Raw genomic sequence first — 26,115 nt, 5'->3', positions numbered from 1 at the left:
TTTCAGTGACAGTCATCCACACAGTCTGCGAGTGGCAGAGAGAGAGAGAGAGAGAGAGAGAGAGAGAGAGAGAGAGAGAGAGAGAGAGAGAGAGAGAGAGCACTGTGTAAACACAGCTGCGTGCGAGATACGCAGGTCCCCTTCTCTTTCTCTCTCTCCCTCTCCCGTTTGAGGAAGTCTTCCACTGTGCCGCGCGCTGCCTACAGCTATAGACGGGGCGTTAGTTTCATGCTTCCAAATCGAGAGAGATAGAGAGGGGGAGAGAGAGAGACAGACCGAGAGAGACAGACCGAGAGACGACAGCGCGACGCGCGTGTGTGTATGTGTGCTCTGTCGCGAGGGTCTATCTGATTCTCTCTCTCTCTCTCGCTCTCTGTCAAACCCCGTTTGGTGCGCTACAACCACAGAGCCAATCGGATCACTATCCGCTCCATCCTCACCACGTGATGTCACCATGCGAGTCAAATCAGAACGACCTGATTAAAATGGAGCAGGAAATGAATGACGGCAATCCGCCAATATGGTATTTAGAGACACAAACACATTGATACTAACTCCTATTACTATAATACAATGCTAGACACTGAAAAAAGACATTTATAATGCATGTCACCTTTAAGGCCCGACAACACACGTTAATGTCCCCAATGGGCCGGACACGTCTTCTTTAAACAAGTCAAGAGGAAACATCACAATAAATCAACACAAAAACACCATAACCAGTCCAAAAAACTTTAAATAAATGCAACACTCCCAGACTGATCTACAGAGAAGAATCCAAGTCATAAATAGGGATGCACCGATACCCCAACAAGTCCTAACCGTAAAAATCGTCCGATACCGAGTACTGATCTGATTCATTACTTGTGCTCAATCATCATCAGTATAGACTCAGACCAATAGTTTGGTTCATAAGACAAAGAATTATGAGGTGCAATTTTGTTCTCCCATTATACAGATCTAACACGCTTTTATATACCCAAATGTTTTCTTCAGATTTTTTACATGTTGTATGTGGCTCCTGGTATCGGGTTTTATTATTAGCAGAAACCGTCTGATATCGAGACCCCATTTTAGCCTGGTATCGGCCTGATATCCGATGCCAGTATTTATGCTAGTGCATCCCTAGTCATAAATCAACTTTGTGATTGTAGAGCCTCCTATTTTCCGTCTCAGATCCTGAACCTCGTGAATTTATTCTCCCTTTTTACCAGGGTTCATAATTCTCCTCTTGATGCCTCCAAGTCTGAAATGATTTCCAATCAATCTCTGGAAGCACGCGATCAATGATGCTTAATTGTAGCCTCAGGGATTAGTGTCAGTGCTTTCCTTTATTTGGGGGTTTATTCTGAATAATCAAATAAGGGCCTACAGAAATACCGTAGATGATTTGCGCTTTACTGCTTTCTATTGAAAGCCTGCTCTAGGATCAGATTGTAGTGCCACATCTGGTGCCAAGGTCGCACCACTGCTGGCGTTGTTTATTTCTATTTTAATCGGATTGAAGACACTTTTTTTCCACCATCAAATGCTTTGACTCACTTGACACACGGAGGATGGATGGAGACGTGAGCTCTAAATGTATTTTTAATCTGAATATAGAGATCCCCCCCCCCCCCATCAGCAAGAATCTATGATAATATGCATAATTTATATACTCAGAAATCCTAGATTGGATCTTCAGTAAAAAAAAATGATTTTACACTGCTTTTTACACCACAACTGGATCTAATCTGTGTCTGTGTGATAGTACTGGATGGCAGTTTCTTTCAGTGTTCATGACAAATATTGATCTGGTTTAAAACTGCTTATTCAATGTGGCTTTTGTATTAGGTTATTGTACAGAGGTTATTGTAACAAATTACTTTGTTCTTTTCTTGCTGCCAAATAGAGATACATGGTAAGTTGGCTTTGACTATTTGTACATGTTTCATTAGATTGTGAGTGCCCCTAATTCCTCTGTTCTAACCATAACTTCTAATCACGTCCCATCCCTCCTAGACAGTAACCACTGCTAGTGCTCACCTCTGTGGCAGGGGGGGGACACACCCGGTGTTGTGTATTAATGTATTCATTCACTGCACCTCAACTCCACTTAATGCAGGGGTATGCAACTTCCAAGAAATGAGCAAGAGTGAACGTACCTGTCCAGCAGAAATAGAGCAAGCTTTGCATCACTTTTCAAAGGTTTCCCACAGACTCCCAGAGGCACCGATTCAAGCTGGATTATTATTATTTCTTAATTATGAAAATATTTCCCGGCCTCTGATCGGCAGGTGGTTTTGCACGCTGTAGGTAGGGTGCCATTACCAGAGGGCTAAACCCCCCCCCCCCCCTTAAGTAAATGACAAATGACAAAATAAGCAAGAATGGGGGTGAAATAGATTTGTGCATAGCGGGTAGGTATTAAATACATTTAGTGGGGAAATAATATGGTAGGACACATATTACTTTATGTATTTACAACTAAATATATTGAAGGTGGGGCTTTTAACCCACCTACCGGGGCGGCTAGGTGGTGTAGTGGGCAAGGCGCTCGCCATTAACGCTGGAGACGCTGGGTTCGAATCCAGCTCTCGGCGTTGCTATCAGCTTGGCTGGTCGTTCATACTAACACAATTGGCAGTGTTAGGGGTGGGAAAGCTGATGAGTGGGTCCTGGGCGTTGTGGACAGCGACCCCTACAGTTCGGTCGGGGCGCCTGCACAGCGAGGGTAGGATCTGGAGGGAGGTAGTGTGACCTTCCACACGTTACACTCTCCCGGTGAGAATGTGCACTGCCAGGCTGGCTGCCGGCTGGCTGCACATGCGTCGGAGGAAAGCATGTGACAGTCTCCGGCCTCCCGGACCAACAGCAGGGGGGAGTGCGCAACAACCAGGAAGGGGGTTGGGAATTGGCATAACGACTAAAACAGTGGGATGGGAGAAAAATCGGAAAAAGGAGGGGGGAAAAAGATAATAAAAAAAACAAAAACAAAAAAAAACTACCAGGGCCTTTAAGCCCTCCTTGAGATCATATTGTTCCAAATGATGATACATTAATCCAAGTTGTAAAATAATTCAGTTTATGCTAAAAAATCATTATATTTATGCTAGTAAATTCTGATCTATTTATAGAAGTGAGATTTGCCTCATTTAAATGTTTTTTCATTTATCTCAAACCTCTCATATGTACAAGGCAAGGTCTATCTTAACGGTAGAGCTAGCAGTTAACACCTTATATGCTAAAATATGCTTTTCTGCCAAATAAACTTGCTAGGTTGGTTAAAATTACTGATTGTTGGACCACTGCAAAAAATCTAAAGAAAAGAAAACCGTCAGAATATGTTCATATAGATTATTGTCATACTGGGAAAGCATTGAAATAAAATGTGGTGTCATATAGAGTTTTGGGAGAAATGGGGGGGGGGCATTCCCCCCGGCAGGCATTTTAGAGCCGCGGTACACCGCTCTTTGGCGAGGAACACGGCGGTGGTGTTAGTTTTCCGATTATGACCCCGGTAACAACAACCTGATTGGTTGTTAAGAATTATTTTTGCCTACCCTAGCTTTAAGTAATCATATCCTTCATGTACTGTATACATACATTCTGATGCCTTTAGGTCACCTAACAAAAAAAATTGCATCTCAAGCTAATACGTTTTTGATGAGTGAGGAGGTAATCCACACCTTAACATTGTTTACTTGACGGTCTTTTTTTTTCACAATTGGAAACTGACATCCATTGTGTGTACAATCATTCAATGGGCCTCCGAGGCACTTTGAGACCTGGATCAGAGAGGGAAAAGCAGGGCGACGGAGGAAGATGAAAAGAGAGAGAGAGACAAGAGGGGAAAGGGAGTATCCAGAGTGTGTCTTTCTTCCTCTCTGAGATAAAACGACAACCTTGTCAGTTAGGCTTTAGAAGACAACAATGCTTTTTGTCTCCTGCACTGGCAGCGGTGGGAAGTAACTGTGTGCTTGTCCTCAAGTACAAGTTGTTGAAAACTAGCCTGCCAACTTTTAAGAGGAATCGGAAGCGGCGTAAACGGATCAGCAGCCACTTCAACATATTTTTTTTTAGGTCAACTGAACCCTTGAGATGAAGAACCATATAAGTCTGTTTTGATTTTGATCTCTTTTGGAGCCCATTTGTTTGCAGTTGTCAGAGGTGTGAATGTCATGCATCACCCGAAAGTACTACCCCTGCTGTCTTTAAAGGAACACGCCAAACTTTTGGGAAATTTGCTTATTTGCCATCTACCCTAGAGTTAGACAAGCAGATACATACCTTTTTCTTCTCTGTGCATGCATTAGGCTTAGGGATCAGCCGCACCGTTAGCCTAGCTTAGCGTCATTCACTGGATGGCTGCTTTTTTATAGCGCTTTTATCCAAAGCGCTTTACAATTTGTTACTCACATTTTACCCATTCACTCACACATTCACTCACACATTCACACACCGACGGCGGAGGCAACCATGCAAGGTGCCAACCTGCTCATCGGAACAATTAGGGGTTAAGTGTCTTGCTCAAGGACACATCGACACGCTGCCCGGGAGGAGCGGGAATCGAACTGGGAACCTCCGGATTGCCAGACGACTGCTCTACCTCCCGAGCTACTGTCGCCCCTGGAAGTAGGTGTGCCAGTGTAGCCTAGTTCCCAACAGTCACTCCAAATACACTCCAAATACAACTTTTCCAACTTTCCTGTAAACATGTTGTGACCTGTGTATTTACCACGTGGAGACATTTTTAAAGAAATGTAGTCGACACTTTTGTTTTCTAAGCAGATATATACTCCGAAACTTATTTTGCCGAACCACTGCTGCCTGGGCGCAGTGATTTCACGCATCACCTGAAAAGCCCTGTTTGATCCACTTCACTCAATGAAAGCGCGTTTCCTGGTTAACAGAGCTTTTCAGGTGATGCGTGAAATCATTGCGCCCGGGCAGCAGTGGTTCAGCAAAAATTTATTCTGAGTATATATCTGCTTAGATTACGAAAATGTCTAATACATTTTTTGTATTTCTCCATGTGGTAAATACACAGGTCACAACATGTTTACAGTAACGTTTTGGAGTTGTATTTGGAGTGTAATTTTAGTGACTGTTGGGAATTAGGCTACACTGGCACACCTACTTCCAGTGAATGACGCTAAGCTAGGCTAACGGTGTGGCTGTTCCTTAAGCCTAATGCATGCACAGAGAAGAAAAGGGTATGTATCTGCATGGCAAATAAGCGAATTTCCCAAAAAGTTGGCGTGTTCCTTTAAACTGTGGCTGTATACAACACTCACAACTTGCTGTCTTTAGAATTAGGTTTGAAAAACACTATTCATCTGAAAACTTTCAACTGACTTGACAATGATGGTTCTTTGCCTCAAAAGGATCAGTTTATAGCTCAATGCATCAAGGATATAACCTTGAAATACAACAGTGTCGTATAGATTGTGTACTTGAAGGGAAACACCACTCAAATAAACAATTTGAATACCGTATATAATTTCCATGGCCTAAGACAGTTTAATCAACATTTGGGAACATGAGCTACTCTTTTACAAATGCCAGAAACCAGACGAGTAAGAATCAAACTTGTGACTGATCATTGAGTATAAAGTCTGGAGCTGCTCCATTGGCAATGAATGGGAGACTGATTTTGTGGACCCACAGAATGTTTGTTTACTTTTTTAATGCACAAATGAGCTTTATTCTATAGTAGTGGTCTCAGTTCTGAAACACAAAATGTACTTACCGTACTTTTCGCACTATAAGCCGCAGCAGCTAAATTGAATGATGTGTACATATATAAGCCGCACTGGACTATAAGCCGCAGGTGTTTTAATGTTTAATTACCATATGTAAGGGTTCGTGCACAGAGGGGATTGTCACAATACTGTCGGACAAATAACAAGAATTAACTCATTTACAAGTTGTATTAAGTTTAGCAAATAAGGGCACAGATAAATAACATTTCAATGCAGTAAAAAAAGCAATATTTTCAGGTTTGGTCCACATATAAGCCGCACCGTTATATAAGCCAGGGGTTCCCAAACTTTTCAGGCCGGGGCCCAGAAAATCAGGCGTCAGAGAGCCGCGGCCCAATGCACATCGTCTAGCTTTTTTTTTTTTTTTTTTTGCCAGGTGACCGATTTTTTAAGCCAAATATCACTTCAATCCTATTAAGTTAGTTCAAGTTAGTTATTCATTTATATGTGCTATTTATGAGAGGGCTAACTTGTTGCAAAATAATAATGATAATAATAATAGCCTCATTAAAATACTATTGTTGCTTCGGTTGTTTTCAGCGTTTTATGTGCATAATCTGTTATTTAGTTTGAAATGTTCGTTGAAATAAGTAGATTTTTCGTTTTTGTTTATTTATTAAGTTAATATAAAACCATATAGTCACATTTTAGAATACAATAGAATAAAATTTTAGAATACAACTAGAAACACTGTCCTGTCCTGCTTCTAAGTTCAGTGGCCTGACAAAAAAAATTAAAATAAAAAAATTAAAAATTAAAAATAAAAGATTAATTTTTTTTTATTTTTTTTTATTTTTTTTTTTATTTTTTTAAATCATCTCGTGGCCCACCCGTGGCTGCTCGCGGCCCACCTTTGGGTCGCGACCCCGACTTTGGGAACCACTGATATAAGCCACAGGGTCGAAAAATGGGGAAAAAAGCCGCGGCTTATAGTCCGAAAAGTATGGTATATGAACTCTGAACATTCCCCTGGGTGCTCTGTGTCATATACTAAATGTTTCCCAATTCATCGTCTGTGGAGCAGCTTCAGACTTTATACTTGATGACATCACACGTTTTAGTTTTAGCTATCTCGTTTTTGGATTTGGGAGAGAGTTGCTAATATAATATTTTGTACCGTCTTAGATCAGAGGACTAACATGTATGAATTCTGAAATTGGGCGTAGTTCCCCTTTAAGTACATTTTATATCAAATACTTTTACTATAGTATTATTCTATCAGGATATTTGTACTTTTACTTACTTCAATAAAGTAAGTGTGTACTTCTTCTGTCACTGTGTACAGGCCACCCAGACCAATGAACATTACCAATGACTACGCTCTGTCCCACTCCATGCCCACATCAGGAAACCCTTATTCCACCAAAAAGTGAGTTCCAAGACGATCCATGCCGTCCATTTTAAAATACACGTTTTTTTTTTAAATATTTGTGTCCTCTTCAGGCCCACTGTCTTCTCTAAGCTATTTTAAATTCTCCCCAATCATAGTGTGTGTGTGTGTGTGTGTGTGTGTGTGTGTGTGTGTGTGTGTGTGTGTGTGCTTTCCTGTGTGCATGAGTGTGTGTGTGTGTGTGTGTGTGTGTGCGTGCGCGTGTGTTGTCCTTCCGCGGTCTCACTTTTTGCCTGGTGTGAATAGCTTGCCATACAGCAAGAGTAATGAAGTTGAACACAGAAGGCAGTTGACTAGGGCTCCTCCAGATCTGTTGAAAGGGAGGGGGTAAGTGAACCAGGTGTGCCTACTGTATATGGGAATGGCTTTTTGTGGCTCAAATGCAATGCATGTGTGAACTAATATAGCTAATCATCTTAGCGCATACAGTGGAATGCTTATTGCCCCAATGGAACAATTAACTTTACTGATTTCTTATAGAGCGGGTTTACATAGTGATACTCAAGGGGCTATTTCAAAGAGGCTAGATGAAGCATGCATAATAAAGATCATTGACCATTCATTAGTTTTGAGTATCTATTAAAGTCCTTTTCTATGGCGTACGCATTGAAGAAGCTAACGTTGAGTCTCTGATATTAGCAGCTTTGAGTCTCACTCAGTCTCTGAAATCTCTTCTACGCTTAGGTTGTAGCAATTTAATATTCAATATCAGATTCACTGCTTACAGTAGTGTTCTACAGTGATAGACCGTATATTTCTACATACAGTGTATTACAATGGCTATTCTCCTTTCTTTTTTGATTTGAGTCATGTTTTCCCTAACCTCGTTCCCAGTTGTATCTCCGTGAGATAAAGCCTGGTAAAGAACTACTGCAGAAAGTGTCTGTGGGGTATCATTTCCGGTGTATGTACTTCCCCTGGAAGCTGCCTCCGAACGGACCAAACTTTTCCCGAATCCTGTCAGCAAACAAGCTAGAACGTCCCGGTCATGTAGTAAATTCCTCAGGCAAAGGCGTTGCAGTGGCTTAAACGAGGAAATATTGTGCACTTCACACGTTTCTATAATTGTTTTGTCGAAACTGGAAAGCCTGTAGCCTCAGCTGTACTTCAATTTAGACATTTTAGGAGGCATATCTTTACTATGTTTTCCCAATCTATCATTCTTTTGAAGCAACAGTTGTGATTGGAGGATCAAGAAAAGGGGGCGGGTTTGAGATAGGTCACTTTGATAGATTAGTTGTGGAGTTTTATGGTCAGAATCCTCAATCTCTTCTTGTCAGAGAAGCTGCACCTGCATGCGTATCTTTGGGAAACACTGCCCTCTTTCATAACTTATGGATTTGAAGAGCAGAAAGAATGTGGTAGATGTGCTGATTGATATATGCTTTGAGTTTTCCGTGTGGTGCATGTCAGAGCATCTGATGGTGTGGTTCAGGTTTGTGTTGCTGCATATAAAAAAGGAGCAGTATAATACATATACATTTCATGAAATAATATATACGGTATGTATATATTAAAAAAGGAACAATATAATAAATATACATAATAAATTATATATGTATATTTCAATTTATAGCAGTTGTGAAGGCATATTACGCATATCATGTGTATTTTAGAGTGCAGATTGTTTGACTTCAAGATTTAAAATATCAATAATTTCACTAGATTCAATGCTAGAGTAGGAACTGAATTGTCTAAACCCTCTAATAATTTCAGTAGTTTTGTTAATAGACTAATACTACTGAAGTAAACTACTTAGGGATTTATGCTTCTAGATCCAAGACTATGCATGTAAATGTAGTTGATTCCTTATTAGGCATTATGTATATTATCTATAGATCATAGAAGACGCATGTTTTGTTCATGATTCCTAGCTTGCATTGGTGTAGACTTTCGTCTATTGTTTCACAAATGCTATATGGCTTTGTTTCTTTCTAGTGACCCATGATGAAGGTCCCCTCAAACCTGTTTTGTTGTTGTGCTCTCTCTCTCTCTCTCTCTCTCTCTCTCTCTCTCTCTCTCTCTCTCTCTCTCTCTCTCTCTCTCTCTCTCCTCTCTCGTTCCCCCTCTCCTATCTCTGTCTCTCTGTGTTGTTGTCACCTGTGTAATACATTGTATATGTATGTGTGTGAAACCCTACACTGTTCCAGGTTAAACTACAACCTTGATGTTGCCGATAGACTTGCTGATGAACATGTTCTGATTGGCCTCTATGTGAATCTGCTACAAAACAACCCCAAATCATGGTCAGTTGAAGTCCTGCATTTGCCAGAGCCAGTGGAAACTACTGTAGCCTACTTGCTCTGCTGGCTTGCTGTTTACCATTGAGCATATTCACATGGCAGCCATTTTCCTCTTATGTCACATTCAGGTTGGGATTCCTTAAGGTTGGAACAGGGTGGAAAGGAAAGGAATCCCAATTTGACATGACATAAGAGGAAAATGGCTGCCGTGTGAATATGGTCAATTGCTCTCCTTAACCCAATGCTCCAAGCATCGCAGTCCTAATCCTGTGCACACTCTACATTAGTTAAATTGGTCACAGGCAGTTGAGACAATTCAATTCATATTTCTAATCATAATCCATTAGAAACATTTCTGTCTTTATAAAGCAGTTTAATACCACATGCTATCGTTTTGTTTCCTAAATGGGATTTGATCTAAAATGGGTTTCTGCTTTCTACTGTTTCTACTGAGTCGTATGAAGAGCAGTAGCATGCAACAGGGGCATAATCTAGAACTATGAGAAAAGGATGTGTCAGTGTCATCATGGAAATGTTAGAAAATGGCTTCCCACGTTAATACTGGGACACAAATCACACTGTAATGTAGAGTTGTCTCCCAGTGTTGAATCACTTATGTGAGAAAGTTGGGGGTTGTGACCCATCCTCTTATTCTTATTCTAGGTCACAATGTGAGACAAAATGTCTTGAATGTTGGCCCTGGGCTTAAAAAGAAAAACAAACCAAAACAAACTATTGTTCCTGATGCCAAGGTCACCACCCCTCACCACATCTTAGTCACACACCGTCTGTGTAAAATCTGTCATGATTGGTCACAGATTATGATTCTAAATCTACATGCTTATGGCAGTTTAGATGGCCTTCACCTCTTTGCTTGGTCAGTTGCCACTAACGACAATCACTTTGTAATGCTCTTTAGAGTTGAATTTGAATCTTACTGATTCGGATTGCCTCTCCTCACGAGGTTAAGTCCAAAGCGATCTTGCTGTGCTATGCTGCACATCAACAGTCTGATGTCATTTTATTTATATGAAAGGAAACTCCAACCTGTAAGCTAAGTGTCTATGTGATTGTGGGGAATGTCAAACCATTTTTAAAGGTCAAGCATGTCTCTGTCTCTCTCTCTCTCTCTCTCTCTCTCTTGCTAATGTTATTGTTTCTAAGCTCTAGCAAACAACATGATAGTGTGACTTTGTATCAGAATGGCATAAAAAATCTGCTAAAATATTCACTACTGAATCAGAATCATATTATAGTGTATTATAGTGAGACCATACAGTATCAGCAGCAGTTCTCTGTGTGTGTGTGTGTGTGTGTGTGTGTGTGTGTGTGTGTGTGTGTGTGTGTGTGTGTGTGTGTGTGTGTGTGTGTGTGTGTGTGTGTGTGTGTGTGTGTGTGTGTGTGAGGAGGTGACTGTATACACGTGTTAGCATTCTAGTGTATACAAGAAAACGTGCAAAATGGACAATAAAACTAAAATTATAATAATTTGACCTTGTATTTTAAGTCCAATGGCTTCAACGTATAACTCTGTGGATATCAGTGGATCATTGTCTGAATCACTGGGTTGAAATCTGTGAAGGAATGAAAGTCAGGATATAGGCTATAGCAGCAGTTCTCTGCAGATTATACTCTGCAGTATTTTTACAAGAGAGTAGACCAAACTAAGTGGACTATGAGAAGGCTGTGTGACTATTCATATGTGTGTACAAGTTGAAGGTTATGTGTAGAGAGAGAGAGAGAGAGAGAGAGAGAGAGAGAGAGAGAGAGAGAGAGAGAGCGCGAAAGGGGGTAGTGTGTGTAGATAGATTTGTCTGGGAGTGAAGGCAATGTGATTGTGTGTGTGTGTGTGTGTATGTACGCACACGTGCGCACATTCAGCTACTTCAGTGTAAACCTTTTCCAGCTTTCAAATAATAATAATGAAAAAGAAAAAGCCAATAAAATCATCTTTTGTTTCTAAAAAATTATCTGACTTCATTCCTGCTGTTGAGTTTTCAATATAAAACATTCACAAGGGAATTCTTCTATCAAAGTAATACCGGCAATGCTTTTGATTTATGATTATTTAGGATAAAAGTAACTTGACAGCTACGCAAAATACATCTTTTTAAACATCTTTTTTAAACTACATTCTAAATGATTTGTGCCAGGGGGTAGCTGATTTAGTTATCTCGGTTTGAAGGTGTTAGTGTCATACTGTGACTGTTTCTCTCTCTCTCTTCATGTCCAACAGTTTGCTGGAGAGCAGTAACCACCAGGATGAAGAACACAGTCTCATCGCCCGCTATGCTGCTAGACTGGCCGCTGACGCAGCGGTGAGGCAAACACACAGAGTCTGTAGCTATTAGGGCTTGTTATTATCACTATAAATCTATACTTCTTTCAATACTTCAAATAATGATACTGGTTCTTAACCTATGCCTTTCTACTGTTGTGTTGTGTGTGTGTGTGTGTGTGTGTGTGTGTGTGTGTGTGTGTGTGTGTGTGTGTGTGTGTGTGTGTGTGTGTGTGTGTGTGTGTGTGTGTGTGTGTGTGTGTGTGTGTGTGTGTGTGTGTGTGTGTGTGTGTGTGTGTGTGTGTGTGTGTGTGTGTGTGTGTGTGTGTGTGTGTGTGTGTGTGTGTGTGTGTGTGCGTGTAAATACATGGTATGCTACTGTATATGATTTTCTAAATCAAATCATGACTATCTTGGCTTTTTTATTGTCAGAGACACTCCGACAACACTATATCTTTAGTCAAAATGCTGAGAACATGCACAGTCCATGTTACCTAAAGTCTAAAGTCTATGGCAAAGAATAGAGCCTGCAGACAGTAAAATATATAGCTACAGTACATACTAACTAACTAAAATGGAAGGAATCTCTGTCTGTCTGTATGACTGTCCTTCGATTTTCTCAAGAACCGTTCATCCGGTCGACTTCACACTTGGCGGGTGTATAGCTGAGGATCCAAGAAAGTGCAGTGTCAAGTGGGAAGTTGATCGGATGAGCGCTTCTGGAGAAAGCTGCAAGCAGCAATACAGCAATCGGCCCGTTCTTAACGGGCATGTTTTGTACGGGCACTGCACTAATATACTGTAATTTAGGGGTTCCCATTATTTTTATTACCATAGTTGGAAAGGAGGAGGGAGCAGTGGGGGGGAAGAAGTACGCAGTTAAAAGTAGAAATACCCAGATAAAATAGTATTCTGGTAAAAGTAAAAGTCCTCCATTCAAAATTCTACTTAATGGCCTCAGCAAAAAACAATGCTGATTTATTTTGCACACAATCTCACACACATCCAAAATCTCACTTTTACACCCATGCATTTAGTCATTTCTAACAGTTATTGAGAGTAAATGAGTTTGAATATGGCCACAAGTGATGTCACTGGGGACATTGACTCCTTGTGTTGTGTTAATTACACCTCAATCGAATGATAAGGTATCAGACCCTATAAGACAAGGTATTGCTATTTTTTCATCTATATAATTTCATGGAGCTGTAATTAACACAGAAGAATGCAATGTCCCTGCTGACACATCACTGGTGGTCATATTCAAACTCATTAACTCTCAATAACTGTTAAACTAAATGAATGTGTCCAAGACAGTTTGTGGATGTGTGTGACTGAGATTATGTGCGAAATAAATCAGCATTGTTTTTGGTATAGTGCTCCTTTAAGTAAAGCATTTGATATTGAATGTACTTAAGTATCAACAGTAGAAGTATGCATTCTACATGATGTTTGTGCATTTCAGTCTTGGGGAGCGTTCAATAAGGTTATGTTAAAGTGGCATGTGGCCCAGTTATGCTGCTCTGATTATGTCTTGTTGGAGTTGGCAGGAAGTACATAATCTTCATAGGTTTTTTGCCATGTTTTCCATGCAAAATCTTAAAAGTAACTAGTAAATGACGGGTTCAGATGAATGTAGTGGAGTGAAAAGTACAAAGTTCCCTAAACTTAACCCTTTCACTACCACACTACAGAAGGTTAACCTTTCACCGTCTGTAGTGTGGTAGTGAAAGGGTTAACCTTCTGTAGTGTCGCAGTGAAAGGGTTAACCCTTTGGTAGTGTGGTAGTGAAAGGGTTAACCTTCTGTATTGTCTCAGTGAAAGGGTTAACCCTTTGGTAGTGTGATAGTGAAAAGAGTTGACATTTCGAACCCAGACTTTTGCGCTGCATGACGCTCTTGATAGACTGTGAGGGAGTCCTGATGTGAGCTGCAGCTACTATGTTCTCAAGTCAGATGTGAGACTATGGGAGCAGGAAGACATCACACAGAGGTCCCTGTAGTAGCTGAGGTCACGTCTCTGGGGGCGACAGTGGCTCAGGAGGTAGAGCAGTCATCTGGTAATCCGGAGGTTCCCAGTTCGATTCCCGCTCCTCCCGGGCAGCATGTCGAAGTGTCCTTGAGCAAGACACTAATCCCTAATTGCTCCCGATGAGCAGGTTGGCACCTTGTATGGTTGCCTCCGCCATCGGTGCAGCCATTTACGTCTCCTTCTTGGTTCCAGCAACAAGCACAGCTGCAGCAGCGGATCCCCACGGAGTTCTCCTGCTCTCTGGACGTCAACAAGCAGCAGAGGCAGCTCATCGCTGAGCTGGAGAACAAGAACAGGTCAGGAAGGACTCGCTCTGTGATACTCGGACAGCGTCTGAGTGTTGTTTCTAGAAGTGGGGGAGCACACCTACTGTCCTGACTGTGAGTGTGTAGACCAGCGGTTCTCAAACTACGGGGTCGCGACCCAAAGTGTCACGGGTAAGTGACAGTGCGCATTGGCAAGTAAAAAAAGTAATAATGTTCTGGCAACATATTTTGGCTAAATATGCCTTGTTTTATAAATGTGTATATTGATAACATAGTGCTGTAATAAAATGTTATTTTTTTTATCCACTTTTTCTCCCCATTTTTCTATTTTTCTCCCATCCCAATTTCGTATATCAAATTCTTCCCTCCCTTGTCTTGAACGTTGCTAGACTATGCCTCCCACTGGTCGGCTGTAGTGAGGACAGAAGCCTTGCATGACGTGTCCCCTCCGGTACACGAGGAGGCAGCCTGTCGCATCTTTTCACCGCAGCAGCTCGAACTCTCAGTGGCGAGGAGTAACGCGTGGGAGGCTCGCGCTGCCCCCGCTACTTCCGCACCGGCGTCACCAAACCGACCTGTAGGAGTCGCTGTCCACAACGTCCAATCCCCACCCACCGGCTTTCCCACCCTCTAACACACTTGCAAATCGTGTTAGTATGAACGACCGGCCAAGCCGGTAGCAACGCAGAGAGCTGGGCTCGAACCCAGTGTCTCCTGCGTTAGAGGCGAGCGCCTTGCCCACTGCGCCAATCAGCCGCCCGTAATAAAATGTTATAATAAATATGCATGATCAAGTTCAACAACGTGTGCTTTTATTTTGATATTCCTTAATTCCACGTTGAAATTACGTGATACATTAAGTGTGGGGTTGCCAAAACAAATTCGTAAATAAAATGGGGTCGTGGTATAAAAAGGTTTGAGAACCCCTGGTGGAGACAGTGAGCATTGAATGAGCAAGGTATTCAAAATGGCTTAAAGGTGCAGTAGCCCTGTTTGTATATGATATTATTCACGGAGGAGGACAACAGAGTCTTTGATTAAGGATAGAGTTTACTGACAGACTGACTTCTTGCAACATGGAGAGACTTAGGTTACAGCAATGGGCCCTATAGCCTAGATCTCTGTAGAATGGCGAGCTAAGACAGTATTTTTACAGGAGTAGACCAAACTAAGTGGACTATGAGAAGGCTGTGTGACTATTCATATGTGTGTACAAGTTGAAGGCTATGTGTAGAGAGCGAGAGAGAGAGAGAGAGAGAGAGAGAGAGAGAGAGAGCGAAAGGGGGTAGTGTGTGTAGATAGATTAGTCTGGGAGTGAAGGCAATGTGATTGTGCGTGTGCGTGCGTGCGTGTGTGTGTGTGTGGGATAGAAGAGGGGGAGAAATAGTGTGTTTGTGCATGTGTGTGTATTAGAAAGAGAGAGAGAGAGAGAAGTGTGCTGGTCCCTGTCAGTATGTTTGCAGTATAGCGGTAAAACTGGTTTGTACATGCAGCACAATGGTTATTATTTGTGTGTGTGGGTGTGTGTCCACCTCAGAGAGATCCTGCAGGAGATCCAGCGGCTGCGGCTTCAGCATGAACAAGCCTCTCAGCCTCCACCTGACAAGGCCCAACAGAACCCCACGCTGCTGGCTGAGCTGCGGCTTCTCAGGTTAGATCCTGGGAGATCAGTTTATCAAACGGCCACCTCAGACGAATAACCATACAACTCCTGTTTTAGGTTTCAGAGGAACAATGTTTTCACACTTGTACATGATCTGATATACATTCATAGCTAAGGACAGTAGAGGTTGACGTTATGGTGATACAGTACCGGTATATTATATTCACACTCTCAGCGATCTGGATTTTGTCATTTCTTTTGCGATTTGCAAATCCCCAAAAGATCTAAGCAGAGTTAGATGGTTCTTCGTCAAGTGTTGCAGCTGAAATGCCAACTTAAAAAATGTCAACCTTGTAAGACAAATGGAAAAACAGATATAGAGATAATTATGTTTCTTTGTGCCCTTTTCCCCCTCTTGTCAGGCAACGCAAAGATGAGCTGGAGCAAAGAATGTCTGCTCTGCAGGAGAGTCGCAGGGAGCTCATGGTGCAGCTAGAGCAACTCATGATGCTTCTCAAGGTGCGGAACGTGTGTTTTGACAATCATCATCATCATCATCATCATCAATAAACAGACATGATTTAGGTTTTAGAATGATGAGAGAGAGAGAGAGAGAGAGAGAGAGAGAGAGAGAGAGAGAGAGATAAAGAGGGAGACTGAGAGAAAAGCTGCCCGACTTGCCCAGTAGAGGGCATACTTCTTCAGCATACGTCTTCCCCTCTCCCAATGTCCTACCATTCTACAGTACTTGACACCTATGGATTAGCTCTGTTTTCTTAAATCCAGGGTCCAGACAGGTGACCCGTGACTAGACACTTGATTCTCAGGATTATGCTATATCACACCATACAGACATAATTTCTAAGAAGGATATAAACAGTCAATAAGACAGTGGCTTCTCAAAGTCTACCCTAAACTGCTTACTGTACTGGCTGAGTGGCAAGGCTCTCAATCTGATTAGCCTAAAAGGATCAATTGTAATCCATTAAACTTGCATGAGTAGGCCACATGATTGCCATGATCTGGAGGAAGTGCCAATCAGACTTCCAGTAACACATGTATTTATGTTGCTTCATTGACAATATTCACATGTGGGAACAGGGTGGAAAGGAATCCCAACCTGAGCATGACATAAGAGCAAAACGGCCACCGTGTGAATATGGTCAGTGAGCGGTGAACTATAATCATTGATTAGAACTTGAATGGCTTCTCTTTTCAACAGGAGGAGGAACGGAAACAAGCTGTAAGTCTGTAAAGCCTGAAGGAGGGAAATAACTTAAGATGTGGACGTTGAGACAAACTGACCGCATGCCCAGCCCCCGAAATAAACATTTTAGCATTGTTTGTTTGTTTGTCTGTTTGGGTGGTGGATGATAATGCTAGCCCGTTTGATAAGCTCTCTGAGAAGTAGGAAAGGCAGTCCACTGAACTAACAGCATGTTAAATAATTGAACGATATCGACCCGATAGAAAATGCACCCTAATGATCCGACAGTGATTGCATTTTGGCATGTTTGTTGCCCACCAAGCCAACAGACTCCCTATAGACTTGTTTCAGACTACTAAGTCTTGCTGTGCACGTAGTGAGAAATCATTCAGGTTTTTTTACGTTATCATTTTAAGTCTCGACGTAATGAATGTATACTGTAAGTTGTACTTACGTCGTTACATCGCTGATGGAGGGTTTGCATTAATGTGGTGATGATGACAAACACACAAGTCTGGAGTACAGTACCTTTCTAATGGCAATACGTTTTAGTTCATTATATTATATATAGTATCATGGTTATTATAGTAAACTAAAACTGACACTAAAACTACTTTTTTATCATTGCCATAGTGTGAGTGAAGTAGAGGAGAAATCCTGTAGGAATAAATAGGCCAGATTACATCACTACTACATGAATAGCATATCAATACATTGATAACTACTGTTATCTACACTTATCTATCGGTATGTACAGGTACCACCAAAAATACATACATGCATGACTAAATAAAAACTAAAATGCATTTTTGGAGAAAATAAAATAAACTGAAATTAAATGGAAATATGAATTAAAAGGTGTAAAACTATAATAACTCTGTACTGTTCATACAATGTAGTGGAGGTCTCAGCTGGCCTCGACTCCTGCAATTTCCTCTACCAATAACAAAAAACGACAACACCTGACAAGAAAACGCCATCCTCTTCACGTGTTAATAGGGCTGACCGATTAGTCGAATAATCGGTCGAAAGGAGCCGTAGTCGACTGCCAACCTCTTAGTCGAATACACAAAAAAATAAAATTTATTTTATTTTTTTATCATTCTTTACAAAAGAAAAGAGGCCTCTAACGCTAATGGCACGCATACCAGAGGCTAACTGCCTACGAAAACAGGCACAAATATCAAGATGTATCCATCACCAATTGCATGCTTTTGCAGAGGACAAGAAGCCTTCAGTCGACTCCTTCAGACATTAAGCACCCCCCACAGCCCAAATTGAATGATAAAAAAATAATAATAATAATTGTCGACTAATAAAGGGCGGCTAGGTGGTGCAAGGCACTCGCCACCAGTGTGGAGACGCTAGGATTCGCGTGTTCGAATCCAGCTCTCCACATTGTTTTCAGTTTAGCTGGTCGTCCGCAGTAATACACATTGGCTGTATTACGGGGAGGGAAACTGAAGGGTGGGGATCGGGCGTTGTGGACAGCGACTCCTACAGGTCGGTTGGTGCGCCTGCGCAGTAGAATCAGGAAGTGTCGGGGGCAGCGTGAGCCTCCCACGCGTTACTCCTCGCCACTGAGAGATCAAGCTGCGCAGGTGAAAAGATGCGACTGCTGTTACCTCAAGTACCGGAGGGGACTTGTGCTATGTATGACTTAGTCCACATTGCAGCCGGCTTGTGGGAGGCAAGAAACAGCGTTCGTGACAGGGGAGGGTTGAATTGGATGATACGAAATTGGGATGGGAGAAAATATAGAAAAAATGGGAGAAAAAGTGGATAAAAAAATAAAATAAAAATTGTCGACTAATAGTCGACTAACGGCAAATTTTGGCCAATCATAGTAGACTATCCAAATCCTTAGTCTGGGACAGCCCTACGTGTTAATGTGTGTGTTGTTCCACAGACTTGTTTCTTTAATTAACCCCCTGAACTGATGCATTTAGCCTACATGTGCACTAGCTGCACACATGTACAAATTGTACAATGTACATAAATTGATAGCATTGGGTCCAAAAAACCTTACCTAAAGCAAAGGATTCCAGAGATGAAATGGCCTACAGGTGTGTCACTGACACATTAGGATGTGAGATTTACAACACGTTTGGTTGTGTCTAAAGCACTAAAGCTTCGGTGAAACTAACATCATACAGTTTACAGTTAGGCATTTAGCAGACGCAAACTATTACAGTATCATTGATGCAACTGGGAGTACATGTTGTATTCCCTATTGTTTAAGAACTTGCTGCTAATCAAAGTTCCCTCTGTCGTTGATGAGCCGCTCATGAGAGTTGAGTAACGTGACCAGCGAGTGGGCGGCTGTGACGGAGCTGGTGAGGCTCACTGGGACAGAGGGAGGGAGGGATTGTTGTTGATTGGATATTGCAGATAATAGGATAGCTTGCTGATCTTGATGCAGCTGTCAACCTACACTTTCGCAAAAATTAAAAAGGCTGTTTTGCAAGTCCACTATGTTGTGAATTATAATACTAAAACGACAGTTTTCACATAGCAATTTTTTTTGTATAAAACTACGCCTATGTTGGTGTGTGTGTTGTTCTGCAGACTCATGGGCCCGGCTCACCTCGCTCCTCTATAAAACTACGCCTATGTTGGTGTGTGTGTTGTTCTGCAGACTCATGGGCCCGGCTCACCTCGCTCCTCTATAAAACTACGCCTATGTTGGTGTGTGTGTTGTTCTGCAGACTCATGGGCCCGGCTCACCTCGCTCCTCTATAAAACTACGCCTATGTTGGTGTGTGTGTTGTTCTGCAGACTCATGGGCCCGGCTCACCTCGCTCCTCTATAAAACTACGCCTATGTTGGTGTGTGTGTTGTTCTGCAGACTCATGGGCCCGGCTCACCTCGCTCCTCTATAAAACTACGCCTATGTTGGTGTGTGTGTTGTTCCGCAGACTCAGGGACCCGGCTCACCTCGCTCCTCACCCAGCCACAGCATCGGCCGGCCCATCCCTGCGCCGATCCACTCAGACTCTGCCGGCACGACCCCTTCTCACACACCTCAGGACTCGCTCATGGGCGTCGGGGGGGACGTACAGGAAGCCTTTGCTCAGGGTAATTACAGTCAGATACACCAAGGCTGCAGTATCATAAAGGGAGGTATAACGGCTAATGTACCGGTGATACTAAACGTGGGTCTCCTCTCTGTTCTTCAAAGGCCCAAGAAGGAACTTGAGGAACGACCTGCTCATCGCTGCTGACTCCATCACAAACACAATGTCGTCGCTGGTCAAGGAGCTCAATTCAGGTGAAATGTGTATTAATCAAACCGTGTGTTTCTCAGTCTGAATCTTATATATATTTTTTTTTTGGACAACAATCATTTTAAATGTCGCTATCTGTTTCAGAGGGTGGAAGTGAGACAGAGAGCCTTCTGGATGCAGATTTTGGGCGTGTCCAAATGGAGGATCTAATGCCCTCTTCAGATGCCTTCCTCACACAGATGATCACTAAACCAAGGTACTTAGTGGATTCATAGGCTACAGGAACTGGATATACTGTATGATAATGATTATGCATAAATGCAGCAACAGCATTGTTTAATGTTTTTGGCCCATTCTGATTGCATTTGGGGGATTTTAAATGACAATACCTAGGATGCTGAAATGCATACTCCGTGCTGAGGGTATTTTCAGCCCAGATCTGTCCACCTCTTTCAGGGTTGCCCCAGAAGTATTCGGGATGGATTATGATTATTTATATACTAGTCATTTTTAGTATGTAGTAAACAATTCTTAACTGCGCAATATCTTCTAGATGTCTGCAACCCATCAACTTTACCAGACTCCTAGTATCTAAACTTGTCAGATTCTCTTGTATCTAGAGCAGTGGTTCTCAAACTGTGGTACGCGTACCACTAGTGGTACTTGGTGGTACTGCTGGTGGTACTTGAAAACATTTTATAAAAAAAAAAAAAAAAAAGAATATAATTTTTTTATTTTTTATTTTTTTGCAGTCAGGCCACTGAACTTAGAAGCAGGCCAGGCCAGTGTTTCTAGTTGTGGCGGCGCGATAGTTAGATAACCTAAGTGGGGAACAACCAGGAGATCACTGTGACAGAGAGTAATGCAGTCTAAACAGTCATACATCTTTTATTCAACTTCAGCCCTGATCATAACCATTTTTATTTTTAGATTTTTTTGTATTCTGAAAAGCCCTGAATCTATTTATAAAAAAAAAATATTATACAATTCATCATTGTTACATGAAAATATGTTTGCACCAGATTTAGCAGAGGCTAATTTCCATCTGTGGTCTATCCAGCTGCTAACTGTATTTGAGTGAGTTAAGTCTTGGTGTTATGGTAGACTCACACCTAAGCTTTAAATCACAATCAACAAGTTGACAAAAACTTAATTCTTCCACCTTAGAAACATAGCTAAAGTACGGCCATTTATAAATCAAAAGGACGCTGAAAACCAGATCCATGCCTTTATCTCAAGCCAACTCGACTACTGTAATGCACTCCTTACCGGCCTCCCGAAAAAATACGATGATAACTATTTTATTGCAATGCACTATTGCATTATTTTATTCTATTTTACTAAAAAAAATAAAAATAAAGGGCACCTATCTGGGCTAAGCCCCGGATCTCCTACAATCCTAAATCCGCCCCTGGTGTGTGTGTGTGAGTGTGAGAGAGAGAGAGAGAATGGAGGACAATTTCTTGCTGTGTGTGTGTGAGAGAGAGAGAGAGAGAGAGAGAGAGAGAGAGAGAGAGAGAGAGAGAGAGAGAGAGAATTAAGTACATTTGCTGAAATACAGTTGTTCTTAATTTTCTCACTTGCTATGTGAGAATGTTAGTTATTATGTTCTCAATGCCCCTTGCATTGTATGAGTTGTGTGGAAGAGTTTGCTAGTTCTAGTGCTACCCCTTTGTACATTGTGTCTGACAAAAGTTAACAATAAATAATGGTATTAGGAATACATTTGCCTCCTGCGTGAACTGTGCATAGCTGAATAGACTGTATTTTAGCGTCGGCCATATGGTGGTACTTGGAGAGCAAGCTACGTTCTCAGGTGGTACTTGGTGTAAAAAGTTTGAGAACCACTGATCTAGAGGATTCAGCTGTGACTGGACTTGGCACTAAATTAATCTGAGACAGTATGGAGTAGCCTACATAGAGTGTAGTAGCTGCTGCCTCAGAGCCTCAGGATGAGCATGGCCAGTTTTAACGGCTGTGTCTCCCTGCTAATTTTAGTATGGCACTGTATGGGGAAATTAGTAAGGAGAGACGGCCATTAAAGTTATTCATGTTTATCTTCAAGCTCTGTGGGAGAAGCATGATATTTACAGGCAGGCTTGATAACTATGACCCCAAAGTCCACCCACCACCCCCCACCTGTTTTGTATGTCTTTCACTATCAATAATCAATTTAAATTAGATAGACATTAGATTTAGGGATGGATTTTCTGTCGGGTAAAAACCTTGCATCTTCAAAAGGGTCAACTTTACAGAATGACGATAAAAAATATATAAAATATATAAAGTTCTTGTTCAACAAGTCAAGTCCTTTGCTCAACATAATCTTCAGATTGACACCTACATAGGGCGGCTGAGTGGCGCAGTGGGCAAGGCGCTCGCCACTAACGAGCCCAGCTCTCGGCGTTGCTACCGGCTTGGCCGGTCGTTCATACTAACACAATTGGCAAGTGTTAGAGGGTGGGAAAGCCGGTGGGTGGGGATTTAACGTTGTGGACAGCGACTCCTACAGGTCAGTTTGGTGACGCCGGTGCGGCGGAAGCAGGAAGTAGCGGGGGCAGCGTGAGCCTCCCACGTGTTACTCCTCGCCACTGAGAGTTCGAGCTGCTGCGGTGAAAAGATGCAACAGGCTGCATCCTCGTGTACCGGAGGGGACACGTGATGCAAGGCTTCTATCCTCACTACAGCCAACCAGTGGGAGGCATGGTCTAGCAACGTTCAAGACAGGGGAGGGAAGAATTGGATAATATGAAATTGGGATGGGAGAAAAATAGAAAATGGGGAGAAAAAGTGGATAAAAAAAAAGATTGACACCTACATATTTGTGTTGTACATTGGTACACATGGGCGCCAGGGTTATGAAACTTGCCCATAACATTGGGGACCATGTAAACTTTTAATTCAGGTAAAACAAGACGGCAGTGAATATAATGGCTATTAGGAGATAGCTGAGGACAAGATAGTTGAACAAGAATCCTCCCAGCTTTTGCTTTCAGATCCGAGTGCATTTAATTACAAAATTCTATAATTCATTCCAATCTGAAAAGCCTGTTTTCTATCAGGATATACCGTAAGCCTACCTGACTCCTGATAGAGTTGCAGTCTTTTTTTCCCTTGTCTGAAATGGGCTGTATGCATGACAGGACCACCGGCGCTGCAGAGGAGGAGAGCTATGAGAACGACATGGAACGGCAGCTTGAGGACGAGCTGAAGATGGAGGAGCTAATGAAGCAGAGACAGGAGCCAGAGAAAGCATGCATGGTAAGAAGCTGCAGTTTGAAAGATTACACATGGGACTGAAAAGAAGATCATCCATTGCATGTTTCTTTGTATACCGTATATATTTTAAACAAAGGCAAACGGCAACACGTTCTGTGATCTAATTCTCATCTCTTTGTCTTGCCGTGGTACAGGTGACGTTGCAGCAGTGACCGTGTTCATCCGGTTTCCTGGTAGGTAATTACAGTAATTAAGACTAATACATACATAAGATCTTAAGCCTGTATTTATAAAGCTTTTATCAGCTATTCATTCATCAGCTATTATACCCCCCCAACAAAAAAAGAAAGAATTACAAAAAATAATAATAATACAATTAAATTCAATTGTATTTAATTAAAAATTAATTAAGAAATTATAATAACAACATTTATTTTTATTTAAGGGGAGACACTACAGGTGAATAGGGTAAAATCACAATGAAACTTCCCCAGTTGATTACTTATATTAAGACAAGACTGTTTTGTATTACAAGTTCTGAAATTGTATGTTTAAATATGCAAATGAGGCATGATCTACTTAAATATGCACTAATTTGCATATAATTCCAGGACAGAAATCTGAACATTGGATAAAGCCATTTTCAAAATTATAGTTTCATTTTGTTGACATATTAGAGCCAAAGGTTATTACAGAGGGGATTTTGGATATCTCTTTTTATCACTCCATAAATCAGAAAATACTCCATCCAGTCAATTTTTATGGTAAAATTCCATATTTCGCCATGTTTTTAGGAATGAAATGTGATATAAATCAGGGTATGAATGCGATATCAACAAACCCTTCTGTAAATACCTTCAGAACATAGATATGAATAGAACTGGAAGGTTTGGTGTATGTGAGTGCTACTGCAGTGGAGATTTCTGGCTCAGAGTATGAGGAAAAACTCTTAAAACTAATTTTTGGGAAAACGCCTTCAAAGTTCTGTATTGTAAAATGCCATACTTTTTTTTTTTTTAAACAGATATTTACAAACACAAAACCTAATCAAACCATTAGTAATAGACAACCTAAACACATGCCTGATAACTGAATAATAATAATGATGTTATTGAACTGAACAGAACTACACACAGGCTACAAACAGTGTAGTACAGTGTAGTACCCCCTAATAGGCAAAAAAATATTTGAATAGATATCACTATGAAACATTCCCAGTTTGTTATGTACATATAAACTAAGAAAAAATATATTGCAAGTTTTCTGACATTTATGTTTATATATGCAAATTAGGCACTTCCCCATTAAATATGTGGACATTTATGGATGCAATAAGGCAAAATGAAGTAAAATAAACAACTAAATGTGTGTTATTGACGTTTTATTGTCACTAGTTTCATAGAAGACATGTTTAGGAAGCAAAATATAACAAAATCTCAAAATCGACAAAAAAAGTATATTTGCCTATTCACCTGGGGTGTCTCGCCTTAATTTAATTATAATTCAAATTAAATTAAAAACACAACAAATATTGCTGGAAAAAAAGGGAGCACCAAAGGAAGGGTCCATGACTGAAGTACTCAGTGGGGCTTTTTCAGAATACTGGTATTTGAAGTTGCAAAGGTTTGTAAAGGTTTTCTCCCAAAAAAGAAAAAGTTATGTAAAGGTACAGTACTAAAATATGTGCAGTATGGTTTACATGCAGTCAATACCATTATGTATTCTGTAGGCAGTAGAAGCATATTTTCCTACCCAGGGTCAGAATTTACAGTTTCTATAACACCCACGCAGAGCCGTGTCATAACAACATAATGCCATAACAACAATATCAAGTCAGGTCACATTACCATATAAACTACAGCATAACTTATAATGTAAAGCACACCGCAGATCATCACTCATTTGCTGTGATAATTATACATGTACAGGCCTTGTCTGGATTATTAGTGTTGTCGTTACATAATGCAGTTGATCCATAATAACAAACCTTTCTCCTGATGAAAAGCAACAAAAGTAGATGACACTGGGAGAGAGATGATGACTAAGAGCGTGCAAAGATGTGAAGAATCAAAGTTGATGACACTGGGGGAGAGAGATGATGACTAATAGCGTGCAACGACGTGAAGAATCAAAGCTGAAGACACTGGAAGAGAGATGATGACTAAGAGCGTGCAAAGACGTGAAGAATCAAAGTTGAAGACACTGCTAAATCCAACCATAGAATACACTTATGTGAAGATATATTTTTTAACCAACCACATATTTAAGATAATACTGTGAACCTACTGTATATGGAGAGATTATTAACAAGTGAGCTGTTTATTATACCACAGGTGCCATAAAAATCAGATGACTTTTGGGAATTATTTGTTGATTTTTATCATATATTTTTTTGGTACAAATTGTCTATCAATTGTGCAAGTATACTGTAAGTAGTTGCAGGGGGCAAACCTGTTTCCTTTTTTTGGTGAGGCTCTCACATTTCCAAACCAAAACCAACCAGGGGGATATTCCAGGAAGCAGCTAGCATGATGTCTGAAAACCATAATGAAAAAAACATCTGAATTTGTGCTCATAAAATGAGATCATTGATATACAATGTTTTCATACACCTCAAAGAACCAGTGTTCAAGTGGTTTTGAATCAGAAAACAAAAGAAATTACACTAAATTATAATTATTAGTATAATTTAATAGTAATCGGCTAACTGGGTAATCCTGCTTTCTGGAATACCAACATGGTCTTAGTGTGTTTGTTATCTGAGGCATATCATAAACCTGCGATAACGTTTGAGCCAGAATTATAGATTATTAAATTTATAATAAATTGCAGATTTATAACTCTGGCCTGATCACTAAGTTCAGGTTTGCCCACCCAGTCAAAGGGTTTCTTACTGTTGATGTTGAG

At 41.1% G+C, this 26,115-nt stretch overlaps 1 protein-coding gene across 1 annotated transcript in view; it reads left to right on the top strand.

Annotated features, from left to right (window-relative positions):
- dtna (dystrobrevin, alpha) overlaps positions 1-26,115 on the top strand; it is a 38,639-nt gene extending 12,524 nt beyond the window's left edge. The window contains exons 10-23 of the mRNA XM_084327131.1: positions 7,030-7,113; positions 7,381-7,461; positions 9,285-9,380; positions 11,614-11,695; positions 13,879-13,982; positions 15,490-15,603; positions 15,978-16,074; positions 16,778-16,798; positions 19,681-19,840; positions 19,944-20,033; positions 20,134-20,245; positions 23,133-23,250; positions 23,403-23,441; positions 25,214-26,115. Coding sequence (XP_084183257.1) covers positions 7,030-7,113; positions 7,381-7,461; positions 9,285-9,380; positions 11,614-11,695; positions 13,879-13,982; positions 15,490-15,603; positions 15,978-16,074; positions 16,778-16,798; positions 19,681-19,840; positions 19,944-20,033; positions 20,134-20,245; positions 23,133-23,250; positions 23,403-23,420 — 1,177 coding nt within the window. The 3' untranslated portion in view covers positions 23,421-23,441; positions 25,214-26,115. The remainder of the gene's footprint in view (positions 1-7,029; positions 7,114-7,380; positions 7,462-9,284; positions 9,381-11,613; positions 11,696-13,878; positions 13,983-15,489; positions 15,604-15,977; positions 16,075-16,777; positions 16,799-19,680; positions 19,841-19,943; positions 20,034-20,133; positions 20,246-23,132; positions 23,251-23,402; positions 23,442-25,213) is intronic.

Source organism: Notolepis coatsorum (genome assembly GCF_963971535.1).
Source record: "Notolepis coatsorum genome assembly, chromosome: 13".
NCBI lineage: Eukaryota > Metazoa > Chordata > Actinopteri > Aulopiformes > Paralepididae > Notolepis > Notolepis coatsorum.
The sequence above is the reverse complement of the archived record's forward strand: the minus strand, read 5'-3'. Positions and strand labels throughout refer to the sequence as shown.